This window comes from Alligator mississippiensis, chromosome 2 (genome assembly GCF_030867095.1).
Source record: "Alligator mississippiensis isolate rAllMis1 chromosome 2, rAllMis1, whole genome shotgun sequence".
Classification (NCBI taxonomy): domain Eukaryota; kingdom Metazoa; phylum Chordata; order Crocodylia; family Alligatoridae; genus Alligator; species Alligator mississippiensis.
In genome coordinates this window covers 300,736,712-300,763,792 of record NC_081825.1, presented here as the reverse complement: position 1 = coordinate 300,763,792, position 27,081 = coordinate 300,736,712, and the positions used below count along the sequence as shown (strand labels likewise).

Genomic DNA, 27,081 nt, shown 5'->3' with positions numbered 1-27,081 from the left:
GGGCCTTTCAGGTCCCCCAATTCCTTGTGCTCTCCAGGGCCCAACCCTTGGCCACTCCACTCAGTGGATCTATCCCCATGCTTGAAACCAGAGCAAACATCCTCACCATCAAGCCCATACCCCCAGGCAGCTGCTTGGATTGGGCTCTGTAGCTGGGATCACCCTTTGAAGCATGTCCTTCCAACCCTGCAGCTCTCCCCTGCTCAGGCGGTACCCGCTGTACTAGTCACTACAGATGGAGAGGAGGAGAGAGCACGGTTGGGGGCAGGTGTCTGCACTCAGCCCCCAGGGACCTGCCCGCTTCCCCCCTCCCAGCCTACCCAGCCCCATCCCAGCTGACATCCTTCCAGTAACACAGTCCTGCCAGTGCAACCCAGAGTGCAGAAGTGCTGAAGCAAAGGTGCCCATGCTAGTCTGGCTCATTTCCCTTCCCCTGCAGGAGGAAGCTGTTGTGATATAAGGGTATTTAAGAGGTAGGACTGCACCTGCCCTGGAGGGCTGCAGGGATTTTGCTATACCAGAGCAGCTCTGTGTGCAGAGAAGCCCTTAGCACAGTGATTCTCAACCTTTTTAGACTCGCGGCATCCCTGGATAGGCTCAAGCAAGCCCTGGAGATGCTCAAGAAAGCCCTGGAGAGACTTAAGTAGACTTGAGGCCCCTCTTGGAAAATGCCAACTCTTTGTTTTTACTCATTTTTTACTACAGAAGGATAACAGAGCAGGTTTGCTGTTGCAAAGGACTCAGAATGAGCACAGCTAGGCATCTCTAGCTGAAATCTCTGGGTTTATCCTGTGAATCATGCTTGTACACCTAACAGTGCTAACATTGTGTGGCACCCTGGAACCCCCAAAAGGATCTTGTGGCACCTTGGTTGAGCATCACTGCCATGGCAATAGACATTTGTTTGTCCAGCCCCCCCGGCAGGGTTACAAATGCAATGCCTCCCCTGGGATCCCATGGGCTGGTGCCCTGGCCATCCCCACGGCTGGGGGCTGGAAGGCTTGCAGGACTGGAACGGCTGTCACTGAGGCACTGAACAGCACCCCCTGCACCCCGCAGAACTGGGGGCCGGCTTCACATGGAAGGTCACTCCCTCGAGGGCAGCTGTCCCCGAACGTGCCGTGTCCCCTCTGGTTCTCCAGACACCCTCCAGTGAAGTCAATGGTGAGCTGGCATGGGAGGAAGTGCTCACACTGAACCTCCCTGCCCAGAGGCTAATCCCACCCCTCACAGCTCAGCATGTCTCTTCACGTGCCTTTCCCTCCCCACCAGCCTCGGGACTGTCCCACGCAGGTCTCTCCCGGGTGGCGGGCCCTTCTCTGCCTCTGCTCTGGGCTCCTCGGCCTGCTCCTCCCTGACAGGTGCCTTCTCTTCTGCAGCCTCCGCCTGCCGTGGCCCAGTCGGGTCTCCTCGGCCATACGCGGTGTGCAAGGTGAACTCGGGCAGCGTGGACTCCATCATGCGCAGAAAATTGTACGCGGGCAGAGGCGGCGTCCAGGGTGCATCAGACAAGGTGGCTGAGGAGAGGAGACAATGGGGTGTTACTGGGATGACCAGGCATGGGAACGTGGCTGACGGGGGAGGACCGAGGCCCTGATCCTGCAGGACAACAACAGGATCCCATGCAAGGGTCTAACAGGCCTCTCCTGAGCAATGATGGGATGGAAGGGAGGCTCTATCTGCATCCTCTCTCCCCAGCCCGATTTCCCTCAGGTTTCTATTCATTACATAGTATACCCGTTTCCCTGACAAGGGGACTGCATTTGGTTTAAGAGGACCTTCCAAACAAAGACAACGCTGCTGCAGATATCAATATGCCACTCCTTTGCCCTGGCCCTTTAAAAATCCTCCCGGGGTCCAGGAGATTTCTTGGCCTTCCAGGAGAACCGCACGGCAGGACACTGAGCTCCTGCAGAAATGACCCTCCCTTTTTGAAGAACAAGGGTTTTAAATGCACAAGGTACTGCTGATTATTATTTCTACTGGCATAACTATTAGAGAGAGAAAGGCAGGCGGCTACTGATAAAGTAAACCCTCTGCTTAGGAAAGCTTATGGTCTACTACTTCGATTCAGTTTGTCTAGGAAGGTGCAAATCTACCCTGCCTTCTGCATCACTGTTCTGGGCATCGCTCCTGTTCCACACACAAGGATCTAAGGCCTTGCCAAAGCATCTCATTTCTCTTCCTGCCCAGATTTTTGGGTTTTCTCTGCCTCTCCCCAGCCCACAAAGAGTTTCCCGATCCATCTCTGCCCTTTCTCTACCCCACTGGCTCCCTCCTGTGTCCAAACAATACAGAGCTTTGCTGAAAGGTCATAGAATCATAGCAGTTGGGTGGGAAGGGACCTTGTAGATCTTCAAGTCCGACCCCCTGCCTGGGCAGGAGGGAAACTGGGCTCAAATGACCCCAGCCAGGTAGGCATCAAGCCGCTTCTTAAAGACCCTCAGGGTAGGAGCCAGCACCACTTCCCTTGGAAGCTGGTTCCAGATCCTAGCTGCCCTGACTGTGAAGTAGTTCCTATGGATGTCTAATCTAAACCTACTCTCCAACAACTTGTGGCTGTTATTCCTTGTTACCCTGGGGGGCGCTAGGGGAAACAAGGTCTCCCCCAAACCCTTCTGGTCCCCCCTAGTGAGTTTACAGATGGTCACCAGGTCCCCTCTCAGCCTTCTCTTGTGACGGCTGAACAGGTTCAGGTCCCGTAGCCTCTCATTGTAGGGTCTGCCCTGCTGTCCCCGGATCATGCGGGTGGCCTCCTCTGGGCCCTCTCCATGCTGTCCACATCCCTCTTGAAGTGCGGTGCCCAGAACTGGACACAGTACTCCAGCTGTGGCCTGACCAGTGTCACATAGAGGGGGAGGATCACCTCCTTGGCCTTACTTGATGGCCCCTGTGGTTGCACGATAGGGTCCGGTTAGCCCTGCCGACCGTGACCTCGCATTGTCGGCCCATGTTCATCTTGGAGTCACTGATGACTCCAAGATCCCTTCCTGCCTCCGTGCTCTCAAGAAGGCAGTTTCCCATCTTATAAGTGTGTTGCTGGTTACTACTGCCCAAGTGCAGCACCCTGCACTTGTCCGCATTGAAACGTATCCTGTTTTTGTTAGCTCACCCCTGTAACCTATCCAGGTCTTTCTACAGTCTTTCCCTCCCTGCTAGCGTGCCCACCTCACCCCAGATTTTGGTATCATCAGCAAATTTGAACAGGTTGCTTTTCACCCCGTCGTCCAAATTGCTTATAAAGAAATTGAACAGTGCGGGCCCAAGGACCGAGCCCTGGGGGACTCCGCTGCCCGCTTCCCCCCAGGTCGAATGTGACCCGTCCACCATCACCCTCTGAGTACGACCCTTCAGCCAATTAGCAATCCATCTGACCGTGTAGGCATCAATGCCACAATCGCCCAGTTTTTTAATGAGGATGGGGTGGGAGACAGTGTCAAAGGCCTTGCTGAAGTCCAGAAAGACTACATCCACGGTGATACCTGCATCCAATGCTTTTGTGACCTGATCGTAAAAGGCAATCAGGTTGGTCTGACATGACCTGCCCCTAATGAAACCATGCTTGTTGCCTCTGAGCATCATCCCCGATCACGGCACATCACAGATGTGCTCCTTGATGATCTTCTCAAAGAGTTTCCCCAGGACTGAGGTAAGACTGATGGGTCTATAGTTGCCCGGGTCCTTCCTCCTCCCTTTTTTAAAGATAGGGACTACACTGGCTATCTTCCAATCATCTGGCACCTGGCCCGAGCACCATGAGCGCTCATAAAGCCGTGCCAAGGGCCCTGCAATAACCCCAGCTAGGTCGTTTCTTCTCTGCTTCCAAGGCTGCCAATTAGAACTGCTGGGGGAGTTATTTGGCTAAAGCTAAACTGGACTCAAGTCATCACTGAGATGGGCTTTTCTCTGTGGCCATAGGCGATAAGAGCAAGAGCCTCAAGATGCAGCAGGGGAAATTTAGGCTGGAGATTAGGAGGAATTTTCTGCCTCGGCAGGTGGTCAAGCATTGGACCAGGCTGCTGAGAGATGTGGAACTGCCATCTCTGGAAATTTTCAAGAGCAGATTGCACAGACATGTGGCTGGGATGGTTTAGGTAGGGGCGATCCTGCCTTGAGGGGGTTGGACTTGATGTCACCTCATGAGCCAGACGATCGCAAGAGGATCCGATGATTGCAAGAGGTTCTTCTAAATCTAGCATTCATTTTCCCCAGAGCTGGTCCCTGAAGAAACTGTTTCTGGCATTTAGGCCCCAGATAAGCATGTGCTTAAAATGTTTTGTTAAAGTCTCACCAGTATCCATGAAACAAGCACCCGTTTACAGCTGGGCACATGGAGGATTTTGCTCAGGGATGCTCTGAGGAACAAGGAGCTTAAGGAACAGCATCAAATGGCAACAGAGGGTTAACTTGGAAATTACAGGGTGAAAATGGCTTCAAATGGGGACTGATAAAACACAGGAGATGTGTGGCACTGACTCTGCAGCTGGGCATCCTGTATCCCAAATGCAGGGCACATCTGCCAGCTCCCTGGGGGCCGAGAGGAAAGGCAGATGATAGGAAAAGTAATTTCTACCATTAGCAGATAAGGAAACTCGGCCACCGGGGGCACTCCGAAGACAAAGGTTGTCGTGTCATTAGGGTCCCTAGCGGGACGAGAGATGGGACAGAAAGGTAACACAACATTATTCAGACAGGAGCAGCAGCTGGGAGATCCCCATCGTGCCCACAACAGCTCGGTGGGGAAGACAGCAAAGGCCTTGCTGTGAGATAAGGGAGTCTCGACTCCTGGTCACTTGGGCGTTTGCAACTGCCAGAGCCCCAGCTAAAAGCACGTGCTGTCGTGGAGGCAACCTGTACTCGCAGCGTGGATCTTTGTCGCTCCCAAGTGGCCAGATCGTGTAGGAGGCCTCGAGTCCCTGCTCTCCAAAGGGACTGAAGTCTCTCACTTCTATTTGTCTCCTTAAATCATGAGGTGTTCAACCCCCCAAATTCATCCCACAGAGCCATGGCACTGGCCCCATAGGGCTTCCTTCAGGGTCGGGAACTTTGGCAGTGAGGAAGCAGCAGCAATTACTATCGATCCTCCCCTACTACCAAATCCTCCCCTCCCTGGGCTGATCTGGGGCATTTCCCATGTAGCCGGATTGGATCCAGGCTGCCCTCTCCAGCCACTACGTGGCTGGATCAGGACCAGGCTCCAGCTGCTCCACGTGCCAGATCAGGCCCACTGGTGGGATCCGGCCCGTAAACAGACCAGGCACTGCCATCAGGCCAAAGGGTTGGGCACCACAGTCCTGAACGGAGAGCCAGGGTAGGTCGTGGTGCTGGCTCGTCATGGGAATCGCTGGAAGCTCCCTCCCACTGCGAATGCACATGGTTGCCCATAAAGGACCTGCAAGGCTGCAGGTACAGGGTGATATTTCCTAGTCGGAGCATGGGGGGGAAGGAGGTTTTGTGCTCAAAGACATCACCGGGACCATCTCAGCAGCAGGCACCCAGGGACGACTATGGAGCACTGACAGCCGTCCAGACTGGCTGCGACTTGTTTCTCAGCACTGAACAAGTCCCGCCAGCTCTGCACCCAGCTCACACGTTGTTCTGACCGGACGGCTTGTACTTCTCCAGCTCAAACTCAGAATAACTCTCCCCCTTTCCCCCCCCCATTCTTAAACGACAGACAAATTACTGCAATGAGCGGCTTCACATAAACAGACGCGGGGGCCGCGAGGGCATGCCAGGGAATGGGACGGGAGCCCGTGCACTTACTGCTGGGAAGCTGAAGCCCTGCTCTGCACTTCTCGAGCCAAGACAAGACATTACTCTGGGTGACAGGCTGGTCTGGAGGGAATGCAAATACCTCGCCCCCGGCGTGAAGGTTCACCCAGGCAAGAAGAGGCAAAGGCGGCGGGGTGCTGAAGTAGGCCTTCAGGATCCCCAGGCCAACTGGAGTCCTCTGGCTGTGGGAAAGAATTGATTGCACTTGTTCGTTAGCAGTTTCACAGTGACAGACAAATGAGCCCCATGGCCTGGTCCAAAGCACTTAAACAGGTGTCTGAGCAGATGAACGGTCCTGCTGAAGCTGGCGGGGGAATTCCTGTGCTTCTACAGATGCTTCGATGCTGCGCTGGAGGAGATTGACTGGGCCTGTTTAACAGGATGGCTGTGTGGCCTGGTGTGCAGGGCACTGGAGCTGAATCAACCCACGTGGGTTGTACCCCTCACCCTGCCCCTTGCTCTGGGTGACATTCGCCCCCGTGAAGAGGGCCCACAGCAGGCATGTGAATCACGTGAGCTGTATTCAGATGGTGCCCAGGCCTTTGCTGGCTCTGTGCATGGAAGTGAATTTTACCTTGCTTGGTTAACTGAGTTCAGAGCAAACAGGCATCTTCTCCCTATAAGCGGCCTGAGCTTTTCCCCCTTCCTTCAAAAATCCCATTTTTCCTTCTTCCCAAAGGAAAGTGGGGCAGGGAGTCAGGAGAGGCCCACACCTTCAGGTGGGTTTCCTACAGTGCACAATAACAGGAAAGCAACTGCTTTTTCTCTTTAAAAAAAAAGTGCATTCCTCATTAGTTAATTTACTGCCCCCATCATAGCACAGCTCCGCACGTAAAAAGTATGTGGTGATTCACTCATCGAGGTGGTCAAGGAGAAGCAAAAGAATAGACTAAACAACGCTAAAACGTGTTCATTCGGGAAACCCTGACAATTCACCTTCCCATAACTCTTGATGCCTTGGCCATTCTCCTTGCTCTGCTGATTTGTTTCTTTCTTAACTTTCCTCCTTTGCCTCCCCCTCCTGACAACCGGTTCTTTCCCTTTAAGTAAGCGGTCAATGGTGGCATCCTTCACAAGCATCTTTCCTAGATGAAAACAAACACCGGTACCATGCATCTTCTTTGACTAGCAAGCGGCTCTGTGTGGGGCTACCTTGCTGTTGTAGGGAATGCACCTCCATTAAGGTGTGCATTTCTGTAAAAAAACTTGGCATTGTGATTTGCAGTGATTTCATACTGAATAATTAGTTAAAATTTTAGCCTGGCAGTGCTTTCGGGAACTGCTCCGTCTGCTCTTTCTCCTCCCACCCCTCCACCCCACAGAAGCCATAAACTCAGCTGTGGGGAGAAGCCGACACGTTTTAGCATTCTCACAGGTTAAGCCAGCAGGCGAGGAATGCCTCGCGGTCACTTCCCCTCCCCAAACGCAGCATTTCATTCCTGTCCCGTGGGCCAAGATCGCTGTCACTGAACAGTATGAGTAAGGGACGCCCCAGGCTCCAGTACGTGGGCAGGTTTTCCACGGTAATTTCTGGCTGGAAGAGAACAGAGAAAGATGCTAAGAGAAATACAGGCTGCTTTTGGGAGGGGCTAAGCAGTCATGACACAAGTGGGGGTAGGCGGGGCACTGCAGAGCCGTGGGGGTCCCAGGACTGCAGCGCAGATGCCTGGACCCCAAGGTCTGAACACACTGTTTGCAAGGTGGGAAACTCACTCCTTTTCAGAGAAGTGCTGCATGCAACCAAGGGGGAGAACCCAGATCTCCCAACTCCCAGATCCATGCCCTCCCCATTATATCACACTGCCACTGAACGACCGCTGTGTACATGCCTTCTCCCAGCTATCGGCCTGGGGGTTTACTTCTGAAGCTTTTAGCTCTCATCCTCAATGCTCCACTGATGCATTCTGCACCCTCTCCCCAAACAGCCCTTGCAGGTACCGCACAGTCATTACACTTACGAATGTTTCCAGTAATTGGTATCTGATGGTCTGAGCAATCTCCTGTGGCGTCAGTCTGGAGAGAAGGACAGGGTCTATGCTGCGTTCTTCATGACGAGCAAACAGCAGCGCTGGGAGAGGCACGTTGTATTTACTGGATCTAAAGGGACATGGTTTGTTACAGTGACTGAATGCAAAAGCCTCCGTGCCCAGAGTGTGCTGAACCCACACATTACACCTTTGGAGGGCTAGATGAAAGCATGAGATTGCCTAAGCACTGGGAAAGGGGCTTGCAAGGAGGACTCAGAGCTCATCATGGTCTCCAGATCTCCATGCTGCCAGGTGCTTGCCTGGGGCTAGCAAAGCATTGAAACCACATGCTTTGCTTGCAGTGCTAGGCATTCACTCGCATGGGAAGTGCTTATGTGCTGTGAGGCAGGAGGGGATTTTCAGGTTACTCCAGAAGGGGAATAGTTTGGCTCCCTTAAGTCCCATTCCAGGACATGGAGCAGAATCAGACACATGCCATTCCTCTTAAACTTCTGTATTTCATACTGATTTCCTCTGTCTTGGTGTCAGGGTGGCTCCTCATTCCTGGAAAAGCTCAGACTCCTTACTCTTGCAACATGCTCATTTTTCCAGGAATTTCTCTTTGCTCTTTAGCTCTTCAACCTCTGCAAATGTTAATCCCCTTCTCTTAGAGCAGCAGTGTCCTGAAGTCAGAACCTAGCTCAGCTCTGGTTTCCTCAGGATCTCTTAGGCTCCCTCAGTTCACTTTCCAGGGTCTAAACCCACACTTTACAGGTATTTCTCTCTTCCAAAGTTTCTCTTCAATCCTCCCACAAGCTCAACGGAGGCTGATGGCCGAGTGGCTGAGCCATCTCAAGACAGACCCATGGTGGGGCGAGATTGAGCCTCAGCCCCGACTTGCATCAAAGTTTGCCCCCAGCTGTAAAAGGGCACATGATCATTTGGGCTGCGCAGTGAAAGGCAATACTTGCCACATCATTCCCTTATGTACTCAGAGCCGTGGAAACTAGTCTGCTTCAATGCCCTGGGCTGGACAGGACCTCTGGGCTTTGTTTTTTACCCAGCTGCTGAGTATTCATTTTCCTGCCTTTGTTCTCCAGTCTCCCAGGGTGTAAGAGATGCACCCATTTCTTCTGCTGCTTTGGGCAGAGATCACACAAGCCTGGCTGTGGTTGGGGGTGCTCATCCGTTTCCCGTTGCCCACCAGCCTCTCTCCTTATCCATCATGCATGCTGAGTGCATGATCCTCTCTCTCTTGCCTCTGAATTTCTGGAATGTGAAGAACGCCCCTGACCCTCCTGGGCTTTTTCAGCTCTTTCATTTAACAATAAGCATTTGGTCGATCATGGGTAACCTAAGCCATGAATCCATGTGCAAAAGGTGGGCAATCTGTATTAAGGGAGCAGACACACAATGAGATTGCTATGGAGTCATTTACTTCACATTTTGACCAAATAAACTTTGGTGCAGTTTGTATCAGAGTTTATTGCTCCCAGGCACTACGTATGCACGTGCTCCTGGGACCGCAGCACACTGAGCCGGGTTGGAGCAGCCCTGCCTGGCAGAGGGCTCCAGGGGTGAGCCTACCAGCCCAGGGCTGCTCTGACCCAGCCTCACCTGCTGCGGAGGGGCTGGCTGGGGCACAAGGGTGCTCCAGTGCAGGGCTAGCCGGCAGGCAGCCCCTGCACTGAAGCATCCTCATCCCTCAAGCCAGCCCCATCAGCGTCTACACATGCATTGGGGGGCAATAAATAATGCTTGTTGACAAGCACTAGCCTATGGTGATGTTTACTGGTTTACTGTGCCCCAATAGGGGTGCGTGTGTAGACCTGGAGACATTCACTGTGGAGCTAATTAGGCAGCTCTGCAGTAAACTTTGTGTGTAGACATGCCCACTGTGTAGAAACACAGGGCCAAAAGGGGAGCACGTAAAAAGTGGAAACAGGGTGAGATCACCAAAGACGAATATACCTCCTCTGCTCGCGCTTGTAGGGAGGCAGTTAGACGGGCCAAAGCTACCATGGAGCTGAGGATGGCATCCCAAGTAAAGGACAACAAGAAATTGTTTTTTAGATATATAGGGAGTAAAAGGAAGGCCCAGGGAGGAATAGGACCCCTGCTAAATGGGCAGAAAACTGGTGACGGACGGGGGGGACAAGGCTGAACTCCTCAACGAGTTCTTTGCCTCTGTTCCTAAGCGAGGGGCACGACAAGTCTCTCACTGGGGTTGTAGAGAGGCAGCAGCAAGGCGCCAGACTTCCATACGTAGACCCTGAGATGGTGCAGAGTCACTTGGAAGAACTGGATGCCTTTAAGTCGGCAGGCCCGGATGAGCTCCATCCGAGGGTGCTGAAGGCACTGGCCGACATCATTGCAGAGCCACTGGCGGGAATATTCGAATGCTCGTGGCGCACGGGCCAAGTCCCGGAGGACTGGAAAAGGGCTAACGTGGTCCCCATTTTCAAGAAGAGGAGGAAGGAGGACCCGGACAACTATACGCCAGTCAGCCTCACCTCCGTCCTTGGCAAAGTCTTTGAAAAAATTATCAAGGCTCACATTTGCGAGAGCCCGGCAGGGCAAATTATGCTGAGGGGAAACCAGCACGGGTTCGTGGCAGGCAGATCGTGCCTGACCAATCTAGTCTCTTTCTATGACCAGGTTACGAAACGCCTGGACACAGGAGGAGGGGTGGATGTCGTATACTTAGACTTCAGGAAGGCCTTCGATACGGTATCCCACCCCATACTGGTGAACAAGTTAAGAGGCTGTGATGTGGATGACTGCACAGTCCGGTGGGTGGCGAATTGGCTGGAGGGTCGCACCCAGAGAGTCGTGGTGGATGGGTCGGTCTCGACCTGGAAGGGTGTGGGCAGTGGGGTCCCGCAGGGCTCGGTCCTGGGACCGATACACTTTAATGTCTTCATCAGCGACTTGGACGAGGGAGTGAAGTGTACTCTGTCCAAGTTTGCAGATGACAGAAAGCTATGGGGAGAAGTGGACACGCCGGAGGGCAGGGAACAGCTGCAGGCAGACCTGGATAGGTTGGACAAGTGGGCAGAAAACAGCAGAATGCAGTTCAACAAGGAGAAATGCAAAATGCTGCACCTAGGGAGGAAAAATGTCCGGCACACCTACAGCCTAGGGAACGACCTGCTGGGTGGCACAGAGGTGGAAAGGGATCTTGGAGTCCTAGTGGACTCCGAGATGAACATGAGCCGGCAGTGTGACGAAGCCATCAGAAAAGCCAATGGCACTTTATCGTGCATCAGCAGATGCATGACGAATAGGTCCAAGGAGGTGATACTTCCCCTCTATAGGGCGTTGGTCAGACCGCAGTTGGAGGACTGCGTGCAATTCTGGGCACCGCACTTCAAGAGGGATGCGGATAACCTGGAGAGGGTTCAGCGAAGGGCAACTCGTATGGTCAAGGGCCTGCAGACCAAGCCCTACGAGGAGAGACTAGAGAAACTGGACCTTTTCAGCCTCCGCAAGAGAAGGCTGAGAGGCGACCTTGTGGCCGCCTATAAGTTCATCACGGGGGCACAGAAGGGAATTGGTGAGGATTTATTCACCAAGGCGCCCCCGGGGTTACAAGAAATAATGGCCACAAGCTAGCAGAGAGCAGATTTAGACTGGACATTAGGAAGAACTTCTTCACAGTTATTGGCCAAGGTCTGGAACAGGCTCCCAAGGGAGGTGGTGCTCTCCCCTACCCTGGGTGTCTTCAAGAGGAGGTTAGATAAGCATCTAGCTGGGGTCATTTAGACCCAGCACTCTTTCCTGCCTATGCAGGGCATCGGACTCGATGATCTGTTGAGGTCCCTTCTGGCCCTAACATCTATGAATCTATGAAACTTACCTCCGTGGTAAGCAGTGGACACAGCCAGCCCTGCTGCCAGCAGTAGGTACTATTACAGACCCTCATCCTTATAGGCCCTTGTATATGTCCTTAGACCAACACGGCTACAACCTACACCCCAGTATTATGGAGCCTTGCCACTAAGTGGTGAGAAGTGACAGCTTGCATTGAGCAAATGGCTTCCCAGGGATGAAGCTGGCTAGGGGAGCAGCTAGCTTAACCTAATGCACGTATCACGAGACTTGCATTTCAATATAAAACACATGCAAAGAAAAACCTCAAGGAGGTTTGTGCCCTTCCTAGCAACTGAAGGGATCCTTAGATGCTTTATCCAAACAATTGCCAACTAGCCATGTTCTACTTAAAGTTACGTGAAGACCTTATGTGAGAAACACGGGGTTTTGTGAGTGATCACTTTGGGCCGACTGCATGGTTGGGGTAGACTTAGACAAGCTTTCCAGCGCAGGGCATTGTTTCTAAGAGGAATAGTTTTTTCACAGGACCGTTCCTGTAGCTCAGTGTTTCTCAGCCTTTTTAGACTCAAGACCCTCCTCGTTAGACTGACGGCACTCCCTGGACAACAGGCTCTTAGTTTTCACTCCTTTTTTTACTAAGGAAACAAATTAAGCAATTCTTTCTTCCACATCTCCCAGCAGATCAGAATGCTTTTGACTATGAATTCCTAGCTGAAATCCCTGGGCTTGTCTTGTGAATTGTGTGTAGGTGTTCGCACACCTTAGAGTGCTAATACTGCGCTGTGTCCCAGGACACCCTTAAAAGGATCTCGCAACACGCCAGGATACCACGACACTGGTTGACAAATCACCGCTATAGCCCTCTGGGGGAGCCGAACCCTGAAAGTCTTCAGGAAGACACGGGGAGTCAAGAGGCTCCCGCCTCAGCTTCTTGCAGCTTTCACCAGCTCTCTTCCTCTGTGCCTTCATGGAGCAGCACACAATACAGCCCTTTTCTCTGAAATCCTAGGAAAGGAATATCCTACCTTTCCTTAGCAAGAGGGCAGGTGGGCTCTGGCTCAAGCTTTCTAATCAAACTGAGTTCGAGGTTGGGATCTACAGCCGTTCCCTCTACAATTGACAAGTCAAAACTCCTACTAAACACTCTCTACCAAGACAAAAGCTGCAACACTCCACTCTCTCTTTCCAACGTCACATAAAACACAGCACACTGGACTTACCTACAATATAGAAACTACAACTCTGGTCCACCAGCTGTAAGCAGACTCAAAGATGATAAGTACTCTGGATAGGCAAGGAGAAGGTATTCTTATAACGCTTACTGTGATGTCACTCATTAGGGGAAAGCAGAAATTTAAGAATAAATTTAATAAACCAAACGCCTACAAACCAGCCAACTAATTGTTCTTCTGCAAACCCCATGTTTATAAAAGAGCTCAAACAGTTCACCCGTTTGTTCCAAACACGGCTCTCTATAAAATTAAAGAACGCTAGTCCCAGCCTCCTTTGCATAAATAGCACACCTTGCGGCCTACAGTGCTTTGCTGGAATGACAGCAGAGGACCCAATTTTCAAGGCTTTTCCAGCACCTAGATGCCAACCAGTGCCCTCAGGCCCCCACATACTTGGCGCCTATAGCAGACACCCAACCACAGAGGCAGAGTCTGAACACAGAAATGATCTGTAGCTTCAGGGCTCCTGCAACAAGACAGAGGCAAAGGATCTGGGCAAAGGTTTGCACTGACAGGAACGTGCTGGGGAAGTGCTCCTCTGCTTCTAGCTGCTGGAGAGACAGCTTTGCAGCACCCAGAGGAAAGGATGAATTCACTCAAAGAAGCCAGTGGGGACCAGGGAATAAAGGGATCGATACCCTGATCCAGGATGCCATTGACTGCAGTGGGTCAGGCCCTCTGAGCCCAGAAAGCAGAGAAAAAAATAAGAAGCTGATGGGAGCCTCCGAAGGGGAAACAGATGAGTTCCTTGTTGCCTTATGCTGGATGAAGGAGAGGTGCACAGTTTCTCCTCCCAAGGAGAGCTAGCGCAAGGATGAACTGTCTGCAGGCTTGTGAACCTTTGGGCACTCAAGAAGGGCCAGGGAAGTAAAGTGATATGCCAAAGTACACAGCGCAAGGCAGTGGCAGAGCCCAGGGCTGGAGACCTAACCACCAGGCACCCCCATGTTAAGTGGTAGGAACGCTTGTCAGTGAAGTGTCCACAGCTAGCACAGTCACGTATACGGGGCAAGGAGCTGGCCCATTGGTCTTATTGATAAAGGCATGGCCTACACCATCGTAAGTGTGCAAGATACTATATGTCGACTCTATGGTTCTCCTCCATTTCTCCACTAATATCAAGTGTGACATGGCGTCAGATCCACGGTTAATACCAACCACCATTTTACCATCTATCTCAGTTAGTGGGCACAGAGCTGTTAGCTCGTGGAGCCTCCTAAAAGCAGTGTAAAACACACTTGAGTGTGTAGCTTTGTGAAGGGCCTTATGGTATTGCCTACTCTACTACTTGAAACTGCATTGGAAACCATTACTGATCACAGACATGCCCGGCCACACATGTAATGCGGTCATTAAAATTCAGTGGCATTCACTGCAATGCAGATCAGTCTGTATTCGTACAGAAAGGAAAAAGAAAATGACTTACAGAACCAGAGCATCATCTCCATAATACAATCCTGTTGTGATGTATCCTTTTAGGATGGCTCCTGCTTCAATAAATGCTTCTCTGGCTGTAAAAAAATTTCCATAAATCAGTAAAGAGTTGGAGTTTTTTTTCCCCCTCCGCAAATCATGAAGCCTGTTCATGGCCACAGCTGTTTATAAGGTGTGCAGTACAGGCTGCGTCTGGTTATCACCTTGTAGCTGTGTGCCAGGGCTGGAAGCAGCAATTTTGGGGAGTCACTGGCTCCCTGCAACCCTGATGGACTGGGATCACTGGCGCAGGAGACCCCTCCCAGGCCCGTGTCCCTTGTTCTCCAGCCATGGGCAAGGGAGAGCAGCCAGGGCTCCAGCATCTGTCCCCGCCAGGTGGGAGCTCACAGCGAGGAGGATTCTCAGCCTGCTCCAGCCTCTCCCAAACAAGGGATCACTGAGGTCATGGCAACTACGAGCCCCAGAGCCCCCAAGCCAGCAATTACTCAGCGTGCCCCAATTAACCCCACTCAGCTCCACAGTACCCATCCTCTTGCCTGCTCTCACCTACAGGAAGTGCAAGATGTACAGGGGTAATTTAGGCCTTTTTCAGTAAGCTCTAAACTCCCCTGGGTTAGCTCTCCCTGGGGGGGCAAAAGTAGGCATGGGGCAGTTACCAAAGAGCAGCTGAGGGGTAAAACCTGCCAGGGCAGGCACCTGAGGTGCAGCGTCTGTGTGGATGGAGTCACACGAGATGATCACAACCAGGCAGCATTTGGGATCTGCAGCCCTGCACACCCTCTCTAGACTTCAGCGCTCCCAGGCAGCCTGACCCCGAACCCAGTGATCCCAGGGCACCCTTTGGACTGGGGTCAGATGTTGTTGAGGGGGTTATCTTGTCTTTCCATGACATGCCCGGTGACAGCTCCTGGCCAAGAGCTTTGCAAACAGCACAGCAAGTCTCTGGGAGCTTCTTGAGGCCGTGTGGACACCAGCAAGCACATGAGTACCTCACCTGCAGCTTTCCTTTTTAAGCCTCTTATTAGCAGCCACTATGGGACAGAGGAAAGTCCAGCTGCTTCACATTCTCCTTTGAGGCAGTCATGTCCCCACTCAGCATTATTCCAGTCCAGAGATGTCAGCAAGGTCTTGTAGAGCATGCCTTGCGTCTGGTTGCTTGAATGGCTGCCCAGTGCTGGGAGCCATCCCAGGTCTGACTGGTTGGACATCCTGTTGCTCTAATTAGCCAGATGGAAAAGCCAGTTATGTGGCACACCGCCCTGGCACTGGGGTAAAGTGCACAAACCCAACAGGAGAGGAGCTGCTGTGAAGTCCAGCGGTGAGAGTCACTCGGTGTTGGCCACCGTATGACAGGGTGAGAAATATGAGGGCTCGTCCTGCTCCGGCTGTGACTTCCCACTCTGACATTGGGAAGCTCCATCCTTAGTGGTTGTTAAGACACAGGTAGACAAAGCCTTGGCTGGGATGATCTAGTTAGGGCTGGTCCTGCTGTGATCAGGGGGGGTTGCACTAGATGTGACCTCCTGAGGGCCCTTCACCCCTCATTTTCTGTGATCCTATGCTGGGTCCTGCCCCACTTTGTGATGAAGAGGATGGTTCCAACCAGCTTCACAGAAGCAGGTTGGGGTCTCCTGAAGAAAATCATGAGGGAATTATCTAATGTCCAAAAACATCAGGAGATGGCTTCCCATGAGCTTTGGAGTGGGCCATACAGACTTATAAAAGGGCCCTCAGGAGGTCACATCTACTACACCCCTCTGCTCAAGGCAGGATTATCCTTGTTGAAGTGATTCTAGACAAGTGTTTGCCCAAACTGCTCTTAAAAACTTCCAGTGATGGAGACACCATGACCTCTCTGGATAGTCTCTTCCAGGGGTGAACCATCCTCAGATTGAAAAAAAGTTCTTCCTCAGCTCCAACCTGCATTTTCCTTGCTGCAGTTTAAGGCTGTTACTTCTTGTCCCGTTTCATGCAGACACACTATCACATCCTCTTTATGGCCACCCTTTGTGTATTTGAAGACTATGATAAAAATTCCCCAGCATTCTTCTCTTCTCCCAACTCCATTTTCCCAGGTCTTCCAAACTTTTCTTGTTTCCCTAACTTCTAATCAGACGTGCTAAGTCTAATTATGTCTCACCCAACTTTTGGTGCATTGTGATTGCCAAATAATCCTCTAAAATTCCCCTTTGCTTCCTTCCCATTGTGCTCCATGCAAGAGTTGACCTCCTTTTGCAATGGGAATGGCTTGTTTGGGTTTAACAAATGCTAGTGGGAAACCATCACCTGGAAAATACCAACCTGGAGAAGGAGGTAGCACCATCCGCCTCTTGGCAGACAGAGGCCCTTCAAAGATGAAGGGGAGCATTTCCTCTTCTGCTGCTGAAGGAAGTGTGGAGTTGTGCCAGTTCCCAAGTTGAGTAATGGTGAGGGAAAGTGGTGTTGGACGAGCTGCTGCTGCTCATCTTGGCGTTGCCTGGCCCATGGAGAGCCAGGCTATTTATTGAGAAATCGCTGTGGGGAGCTGTGCCAGGCATTTTTCCCTTTCTGATTTGATTTTCCTTTCATGTTACTTCCTCTCTCTCTTTAAAATATGTGATTGTCTGCATACAAGAACTCTGTGAACCAGCATCTCTTCCTGTCCTGCTGACAGACAGAGGGGAAAGAATCCAGCTGGTTCTGCATGTGAGGCCCTGGAAGAGGTGGATGCAGCTTGTAGCATCAGAGCCATCCTTCCCTTCCTTCAGACCCTCTGGCAGCTCCTCTGCAGAGATCGGGGTAGCTGGGCAGGGAAGATGGGGGATGTGCTGGCGTGTTAGGAGCCAGGCAAGAAAACAAGGGTAGAGTTCAACCTGCAGAAGTGTCCGTGCAGAGCATTGCTGCCCATTAGTCACAGGCAAGAGAGGTCCTTTCCTTGAAGAAAAAGTCAGTGGTCCATGCCCAGAAGACTTATTCAGGTGTGCACAGGACATCTGAAAATGCCAATCAGATGAGGATGGCTCAAATGGCTAGTAAGATGCCTAATTACCCAGAGCATCCAACTCAACTGCCTGTGTAGTCACAGCAACTGCATGCATCTACCCCTCTCCTTTCACCAATGAGATCTCAGTAGATACAACCATTAGGCAACCCTTGATGCCAGAGATGAGAGCAGAGCGGCACATTTTCAGCTGGTCTCTCATCCAAGCACAGACCAGGTCCAAACCTGCTTAACCAGTGAACCAAACCAACACTTTGGTTTACTGACCAAAGCCTTGTGGTCAGTTGGTTCTTACTGACCACAAGACTTTTCAGGAGTTGACCGTCCATATTGTTAGCCAGGGGTTTATAACATCCAAGTGCCTTTCATGTGAAACCAGCAGCAATAATGAGGTCCTTAGCGGATTCCATGAGGTTTCTCTTTCCAATGTCAAATCTTCTTTTTGTTATCGATTTGGTTTTTCTTAAAAGGTTTTCTTTGGTTGCTTTTTTCAGGGGCTGGGGTTTTCTGGCTGGAAACAGGTCTCAGTATCTTAAGCATCAGCCTCATGGAGAAAGACCACTCAAAAGAGGAAGATCATTTAGCATTTCTTTAGGAAACGCTACATTTCCTGACCTGTAAGCAGGTCACTCGCCCAGCTCCCCTCTCAAGGCCAGTCAGCTCTGGGTTTTCCAGCCAGTTTATTTGCATAGGGCAAACTTGTCTGACAGAAGCCAAACAAAAAATAGAAGAAGCAAGTGTGCCAACAATGAATCAACAGACAAACCCAAACCACAGCCTTTCCTCTCTGCCCCTGGAGCTTTCAACCCTCTTTGGGGCTCGACCTTCATTCATTAATGATCTGCTGCAACTGGCTCCCAGCCTTCTGGCCAGGCAGCCTATGACCCACTGCCTACCTGCAGCTGGGGTTTCAGTCCCCTGAAGGTTGCACCTCCTTACACGGTTGTCAAGCCCCAGCTGGGGCATGGTCTCCGTACTGCCCTTTTCACTCATCACCCTGGCAAGCCTGCGTTTTCCTCTCCCTCACACCCCAGCAGGGATGCCTGGCTCAGCAAGTTTTTGACCAAGAGGTTGGTCATGGGACCCTGATGCCTTGAGGAACAGAGAGGCAGATCTAAAAATTGACTTAGGGGGTGAATAAGGTCCCTGAGACCAAAGCCATCACCCAGAAAACCTGCACTCAGCTGCTGGAGGCACCCAAATCCCAGAGGCACCGTGGTTTGTGACTGTGCACCTGGGAGCTGCCTCTGTGCAATGTGGAAGCACTTAATGTGTCATACACCCGTGTGCCTGACAGAGACTCAGGACCAAGGTGTTTCTCTGCCTCCCCTGGGAGAGCCTGAAGCTGGTGAGTGCTCCCAGTACCCAGACCCAGCACAGGGCCTGTGGAAGGGACCTGCTGGTGAGTGAGGAGATGAGGTCTGGACTGGAACTGGAGTTGTACTATTGGGAATGTACATAGGACTGGAGGGACCTCCCGGGACACCACATCCAGTCCCCTATCTCCAGACCGATGCCAGGACTCACCCAAATCATACCTACATATGCAACTTCTTCTTTCATCAGTCCCATGGGACGCCCAAGCCCACTATGGGACAGGGAAGTCCGGGTGAGGGTGATCCCCTGCCCTCCATTGATGCTGACTTCGTGAAGGAACATCTTGAGAAGCTGGATACCTTCAAGTCAGCCGGCCCTGACAATCTTCACCCCAGGGTACTCAAGGAGCTGGCGAGCATCATAGCCCAGCCTCTAGCGCAGATCTTTGAAAACTCTTGGCGCTCTGGTGTAGCGCCCAAAGACTGGAAGGCGGCCAATGTGGTGCCTATCTTCAAGAAAGGGAGGAAAGTGGATCCGGCTAACTATAGGCCCATCAGCCTGACTTCTATCCCGGGGAAGATCTTAGAAAAGTTTATTAAAGAGGCCATCCTTAATGGACTGGCCGACGCCAACATCTTAAGGGATAGCCAGCACGGGTTTGTTGCGGGTAGGTCTTGCTTGACCAATCTCATTTCCTTCTACGACCAGGTGACCTATCACCTGGACAAGGGAGATGAGATTGATGTCATATATCTTGACTTCAAAAAAGCCTTTGACCTGGTTTCCCATGATTGTCTCTTGGAGAAACTGGCCAATTGTCACCTTGGGTCCACCACGATCCACTGGCTGGAAAATTGGCTCCGAGGTCGGACCCAGAGGGTAGTAATTGATGGAAGTCACTCATCGTGGTGTCCTGTGACCAGTGGGGTCCCCCAGGGCTCTGTCCTTGGACCCATACTGTTCAACATCTTCATTAATGATGTGGACACTGGAGTCAGAAGCGGACTGGCCAAGTTCACCGATGACACCAAACTTTGGGGCAAAGCATCCACACCAGAAGACAGGTAGGTGATCCAGGCTGACCTGGAAAGGCTCAGCAAGTGGGCGGACAAGAATCTGATGGAGTTCAACACCGATAAATGCAAGGTTCTCCACCTTGGGAAGAAAAACCCGCAGCATCCTTATAGGCTCGGCGGTGCTATGTTGGTTAGCACTATGCAAGAAAGACTTGGGGGTCATCATTGACCACAAAATGAACATGAGCCTGCAGTGCAATGCTGCGGCTAGTAAAGCGACCAAAACGCTGGCTTGCATCCATAGATGCTTCTCAAGCAAATCTCGGGACGTAATTCTCGCCTTGCACTCGGCCTTGGTGAGGCCGCAGCTGGAGTACTGCGTCCAGTTTTGGGCTCCACAATTCAAAAAGGATGTGGAGAAGCTTGAGAGAGTCCAGAGAAGAGCCACGCGCATGATCAGAGGTCAGGGAAGCAGACCCTAGGATGACAGGCTGAGAGCCCTGGGGCTCTTTAGCCTGGAAAAGCGCAGGCTCAGGGGTGATCTGATGGCCACCTACAAGTTTATCGGGGTGACCACCAGGATCTGGGGGAACGTTTGTTCACCAGAGCGCCCCAAGGGATGACGACTAGGTCGAATGGTCACAAACTACTACAAGACCGTTTCAGGCTGGACATAAGGAAGAATTTCTTTACTGTCCGAGCCCCTAAGGTCTGGAACAGCCTGCCACCGGAGGTGGTTCAAGCGCCTACATTGAACACCTTCAAGAGCAAACTGGATGCTCATCTTGCTGGGATCCTATGAACCCAGCTGACTTCCTGCCCTTTGGGTGGGGGGTTGGACTCGATGATCTTCCGAGGTCCCTTCCAGCCCTAATGTCTATGAAATCTATGAAACTGTGAGCCACAAAGTCTGAGAACAGCAGCACACTCAACGGCGCCCTACAAAGACCCTGAACCACAGGAAACAGGGCTTAAAGGAAAGAGCCATCCCTGTGTCACTGGCAGCACACCCAGTGTGACAGTAGTGTGGCTCCTTCCTCTCCTCACTGAGCGGTGCCCTGCCAGAAGTGCTGCTGCCCATCTGTGCCCACATCTCCCGCCTTTGCAGGCAGCCTGCCTCCCTTGTGGGGGCTGTAATTAAGCCACAGGGGCTGTTTTGAGAGAGGGATCAGTTAGGCACGGAGCATACGATTGATTAGGGGTGGAATTCCCAAATGATCAGTTCTCTACAGAGCCCATGGAGAGAAAAATTCACTTGGAAACCTCCCAAGAAAAGAGGTGACATAACAGGGCCCTGATGCTGCAGACGGAGCCAAGCACATGGACCTCTGCGCTAAAGCAGAGCCTCACAGAAGATAGGGCTGCTCGACATGGGCCCAAGAGCAGGAGTGGGCTCTGGAGATCTGGAGCAGAAACCAGAGCTGAAGAAGAGCACAGAGAACCAGGCCAGAGATGCAGCATGCCCCAGTGGCTGAAGCACTCAGGAGAGCCAAAGTCTAATCTCAACTCTGCTACTGACTTGCTGCGGGACCTCAGGCAAGTCTCTTCATCCCAGTCCTGTCTATTCAGCCTCAAAGCAGAGGTCATCTCTTGCTTGGTGTTTGTGCAGCTACAGGAGCTTGCTCTCTACCAGGGCCACTAGATAACCACAGTCATGGACTGATACTGGGGTAAGCCACCTAAGAAAGGAGGAACTACTGATCCAGTTTCAAGCAGCAGAAATCCTCCCTCTGTCTTTGGCTATGGCTAAGGAGAGGAGAGCTCAACCCCTCTTCCTGCTGTACTTTCCCCCTCAAGGCACAGCACTTACCTTCTTTCATGCTGGGTGTAAACAGTCCCAAAACGGAGGTGGTGTGATATGGCGACAGCTCGGCAAGGAGTTCCCCTCTTAAGTATCCTTCCACAGCTGCAACTGAGGCCAGCTTTAAAGGGCAGGACACTCTGCTCCTAGAGGAACACAGCAGAAGCAGGCAGGGTGTTTCCTCCTCCTTCAGTAGGGGTGACATGAAATTAAAAGAACAAACCCTGGGTTGTTTGGTAGAAGAACCAAAAGGCACCAACCGGGGTGGGAAGCGAAGGCCAAACCCAGTGGCCTTCTGAGAAGGTATGCATATAAGTGGCATACACTGTGAACTGACGTATAGTTTAAGAACAATGATTTTCTGATCGCCAAAAGAGCAACAGATTGTTAAGACAACTTCCAAACCACTTTTATGAACTAGACGCTGAGCTTGGTATTAAAACCAAGGTTAGGTCTGAAGCTATTACCATATGCCACATACCACACACTCCCAAATAAGATGTGCACCTTGTTCTAGGAAGGCAGAATGAAGAAGAAAAAAAAAAAAAGCACACCCTTCCTGAGTCAGGCCCAAAAACTGCAGAGGATCCTGACCCCATGGATGAATCCCGATCAGCCAAAGGCTACAGTTTTAACCCTCTCATGGCTGATGCCAAATTGGCAGCAGCTTTTGGCTGCTCAACCAAAAGCTCCTGCCAATTCAGCAGCAGTTGCAGAAGAGTTGAAACTAAATATAAGCTGAGGACTGCACTCTATCCCAGGGGCAGGGAGGGAAGGGCAGAGTCCAGGAATCCATTACAGCTCCCTATGCAGCCCTTGCAGTGCCTGCATGTTTCCAGCTCAGAAACCAGCTCCCTGCTTAAGACACACACCCAATTTTGGAGAGGTAATTTTTGGGAAAGGGGTGCCCGAGTGTGTCAGTAAATACAGTACTCTGAAGACAAATCTACATTCTCAGGACAAAAAAGTTGTTCAGAGCACTTCCTAGCAGATGTGCTGATCTGACCCAACAATGACGTGGCTCTTTTGGACACTCACAGCATGATGAACCTGAGCAGATCTTCTGTCCCTAGCATGCCGCTGTAGGTCAGTGGTCTCTCGCCCTTCTCATAGATCTTTACAACAGGGAATTGGGTGACATTCTGCTTCGCGCAGACACCAGGCCAGTCCCAGCAGTTCACCCTGGCAAGGGAAACTCCCGAGGTTCCTGAAGGAGAAAACACAAATGTTTACGATAACGTTACAAAGCCAGAAGCCAGAGAGAGAGAGAGAGAGAGAGAGAGAGAAACGAGTCAAACTAAAAGCTTTTCCAGCACTCCCATGGATATTATTGTATACACTTGTACTGAACAACACCAGAAATTCCTCCTGCTGTGGATCAAAACAAATGGCAGGGCCAGATTTTGATACCACTCCATGCAAGTAAGATCACGCCTACACCACAGACCTACCATGCCAGCCTGCTCCCACGGCTGTCTCCTGCACCGGTCTTATTCCTTTTCATAATTGGTTTTATTTATTTCAACTCTTCTTATTTGGTCTGTAACTATTTCTGATAGCTTCTCCTGGCTGACTGCTGCCTTCCCCGTATTAAGTGACCACTTTCATTATCATAATGTGGTTTAACAAAAGCAATTGTTCCACCTGGTATTTAGCTTTAGGCTGGATCTGCTTCCTTCCCAGACCCCTAGGAAGGGCATTTGTGCCCAAGAGCTCTCCTAATTATACAGCTGGTCCAGTAATATGTATTCCCTAATCAATCTCACTTCCTGAACTGGAAGCAGTACAGCCAAGACTACAGTAGGCTAGATGTATTTGAGCTGGCAGGGCTGGAGGAAATTCATCTCAGAGCACTTACAGAGCTAGCGATCTCTGAAGCCATTAGTGATTATCTGCGAATTCCTGAAGGATGGTGGAGATCCCCCGAGGGGCTGGAAGAAAGAGTTCCTGTCTTCAAAAGAGGAAAAGCAGGGGCCTGGGGATTTTGGACTAGTCAGTCTAACTTTGATGTCAGGAAAGACACTAGAGCCAATATTAAATGAATGTATAAGTACCTGGAGGAGATGGGGACAGGTCATGAATGAATTGTGCCAAACCAATTCAAATTCTCTTCTTTGACAGGTTAACTAGCCTGGATAAGGGGAAGCAATAGATAATATATCTTGCTTTCAGCAAATCTTCGGACATGAACCCAGTTGAGTCTCAAACCAACTAGGGAAACAGTCTAGATGGAAGCACCATGAAGTGGGTGCCTGGCAGCTCGAAAACCCCACAGCAGTGGCTTGTTATCACTCAGACTGAGAGCGTACCTCAAGGGCTCCTGTAGGAGTCTGTTCTGGATCCAGTCCTACCCAACATTAGAGACTTGGATGTTGGACTAAATAAGACCATATTTTCTTGTATATAGCCTGCACTTTTTTCCCCCCTAAAGACCAGCTGATGGAAGGGGGGGCAGGGCACGTTATGTGAAAAAAAATACAGATCCCCATGGGTCTGGAAATTTGGGTCTCAGAGCCACTGAAATTAATACTGCCACTGCTCCCTATCAGATCTCTGGACCCATGGCCAGATGACACGGTCCCACATGCTGGTCCACAGCCAGACCTGGCCCCAGACCTAGCATGCTATATCAAGCCAGCACATGGGGTCAGTTCACAGGCTCCATCCAGCAGGCTCTGCTGCTACTTGGTTACTTATCCAAGGTAAGATCTTCTGTTCTTCATGCTTCCTTTCAGAAAGAGGGTGCGTATTATATTTTAGGGCATATTGCATAGATTTCATAGACATTAGGGCTGGAAGGGACCTCAGAAGATCATTTAGTCCAGCCCTCTGCCCAAAGGGCAGGAAGTCAGCTGGGGTCATAGGATCCCAGCAAGAAAAACATCCAGGTTTATCTTGAAGGCGTTCAAAGTAGGTGCTTGAACCACCTCTGATGACAGACTGTTCCAGACCTTGGGGGCTCGGACAGTAAAGAAGTTCTTCCTTATGTCCAGACTGAAACAGTCTTGCAGTAGTTTATGACCATTCAACCTAGTCGTCATCCCTTGGGGCGCTCTGGTGAACAAACGTTCCCCCAAATCCTGGTGAGCACCCCTGATAAACTTATAGATGGCCACCAGATCATCCCTAAGCCTGCGCTTTTCCAGGCTAAAGAGCCCCAGGGCTCTCAGCCTGTCATCGTAAAGTCTGTTTTCCTGACCTCTGATCACGCGCGTGGCTCTTCTCTGGACTCTCTCAAGCTTCTCCACATCCTTTTTGAATTGTGGGGCCTAAAACTGTACACAGTACTCCAGCTGCGGCCTCACCAAGGCCGAGTACAAGGGGAGAACGACATCCTGGGATCTGCTTGAGAAGCATTTATGGATGCAAGCCAGCGTTTTGCTCGCTTTACTAGCTGCAGCATCACATTGAAGGCGCATGTTCATCTTGTGGTCAATGATGACCCCCAGGTCTCTTTCTATCATAGTACTAGCCAGTGTAGCATTGCTGAGCTTATAAAGATGCTGCAGGTTTTTCCTCCCAAGGCAGAGAACCTTGCATTTTTTGGTGTTAAACACCATCAGGTTCTCATCCTCCCATTTCCTGAGCCTGTCCAGGTCAGCCCTATGCAGGACAAGAGTTTATTTATGACACCAAGTTAAGAAGGGTAACAAAGGCACTGAAGGAAGGGCTAAACCTGCTTTCAGAACGATTGTGATAAATGGAAGGAACAGTTCAAAAATCAACAGAATGAAATCCAAAGAAGACAAGCGCACAATGCAACACTTCGAAAGGAAACCTTGAGCACACAGATGCACAATGGGGAATAACAGGGTAGGCAGTGGCACAGAAGAACAGGGTCTGTGGATCCCAGGGGCCCACAGAGTAGGTGTAAAACATGCAATGTTGCTGGAAAAGCGGACACGTGGCATTCTTGGATGTATTAATGGGAAGCTTGTATACAACACAGGGAGGTGAGAAGTTTCCTTTACTCAGCACTGATGAGGTCTCAGCAGGAATGCTGTACTCAGTTTTGGGCAATGAACTTTGAGAACGATGCAGACAAACTGGAAAGAGTCCAGAGGAGAACAACGAGACCGGTAAGAAGGAGAACAAGCTTCTGTTTGGAACAGAAAACTGAGGGGAGACATGATAAAAGCTTTCCAATGCATAAATGGGTCTTAAAGAGAGGACAGACATCATGTTCTTCCATCTCCAGTGGGAGCTGGTTCAACTGGCAGCAAAGAAGTTTTACATAAAGTATTAGGGAAAAGGTTTTCTAATGACGAGGGCTTTTAAGAAAAAGTTAGCTTGTTCCTAACGAGAACATCTGTCAAGGATGCTCTCAGGGTACACGATCCTGCCAGAGAACTGGAATAACTGGCTGGCTGTTCGGTGTCCCTTCCAACCTGACCTTTCTAGGATTTCTAGTTCCTCTATGGTTTCACTAGGCAGCTTACTTTACCGCTCATTTAGGTTCTGTTTTGCAGCTGTTTTACACTCAAGGGAATTTATTGCTTGTTCTGCACTCTATCAAGCGTCGGTACAGCCAAACAACCCAGTCGACCCCGAGCATAATTCCACGAAGACGGGAAGGTGATGTCCAAACACAGCAGCAAAGCACAAGGGGTTTGTATCATGATCTGAAACATGAGATGCATAAACATGGCCCTAAATCAACACCAGGCAGCTGTTTTACTTAGCACATCTAATCTGGCACGTCTCTGCTTCTCATCTCCCACCACAAAGTCATCTCAAATCTTTCCCCAAGCTGGAGGCAAAAGAGGGGGACGAGCATGAGGACGTGGGATCTTATGAAAATGGATCTCCAGGGCGCCTTATTTCAAGAACTCTGGCGTAGGGATACAAGCATTTGTGGAATAGCTACTGATTGTATAAGCCATCACTATTTATCAGTAGGCATCACATTGTGAAAGGAAAATTTTGGTGACCTTCACTAATGCCCTCTCCCGAAGGAAACTGCCCTGGCATCCTGACCTGCACCATATTCTCAATGATGTCTTGGAGCGGCAACTAGAGCCAGTCTCTGCCCCGAACAGATAATCTCACCAGAAGGTTACTCCCGAAGCGGACCCAGCAAACCAGTAAGCGAAGCACAGGGAACAATAAAACAGTCTGCGATGAAGTAACCTTGACTTTCATCAAGGGAGAAGTCTCAGGCCTTTTCAAAAGGCTCTCAGCTCCCCAGAGGATAGTGCCCAAAGAAGAAAGCAGCCGTCAGAGCTCAGCACCCTTCCTGCACAGCCACTTCCACCTAGCACAGCCTCTGGGTGGGCTCTTCTATCCAGAAATAAAGGGAGCCGGTCCTAATAGTCCCAACAGAGCTGGTCTACAATGCGGGGAGGTGAGATGGAAGCAGGGCATGGATCTCACCTCCTGCTTTTCCTGACTCTCTTTCCAGACCTGGCCTGGTATTAACGTGGGAAATTACTGCCACAAGCATGTGCATGCCTACAGGACTGCCAGGATCATCTGCAGGTCAATCCCCCGGGGAAAATCTGGCTCTTTCTGACAACTGCTGGCTCCTGCACCTATCCGAGGATGAAGATGCTGGTCTCTGATCTCCTCCACCACCCAAGGTCTCCCAAGAGACAGAAGGATCTTGCAGCACACATGCCATTACCTACCCCTGGCACTGCCTTGCCCAGAGATGTGGCAGGTGCACTGGGATCCAGATCTCCATCTGCTTCCTTCCAGCCCTCCAATGCCTACAGTCCAGGCCACA

At 51.0% G+C, this 27,081-nt stretch overlaps 1 protein-coding gene across 5 annotated transcripts in view; it reads right to left on the bottom strand.

The window, feature by feature from the left end:
* Positions 1 to 661: 661 nt before the first annotated feature.
* The window catches only part of TXNDC16 (thioredoxin domain containing 16), a 66,542-nt gene continuing 40,122 nt past the window's right edge, over positions 662 to 27,081 (bottom strand). For all 5 annotated transcript variants that reach the window (XM_059723408.1, XM_019495840.2, XM_014601302.3 and 2 more), the window contains 7 exons: positions 22,395 to 22,563; positions 21,366 to 21,502; positions 14,235 to 14,319; positions 7,734 to 7,872; positions 7,149 to 7,309; positions 5,767 to 5,957; positions 662 to 1,517 (listed from right to left, as the gene is read on the bottom strand). In XM_059723408.1, coding sequence (XP_059579391.1) covers positions 1,228 to 1,517; positions 5,767 to 5,957; positions 7,149 to 7,309; positions 7,734 to 7,872; positions 14,235 to 14,319; positions 21,366 to 21,502; positions 22,395 to 22,563 — 1,172 coding nt within the window. In that variant the 3' untranslated portion in view covers positions 662 to 1,227. The remainder of the gene's footprint in view (positions 1,518 to 5,766; positions 5,958 to 7,148; positions 7,310 to 7,733; positions 7,873 to 14,234; positions 14,320 to 21,365; positions 21,503 to 22,394; positions 22,564 to 27,081) is intronic.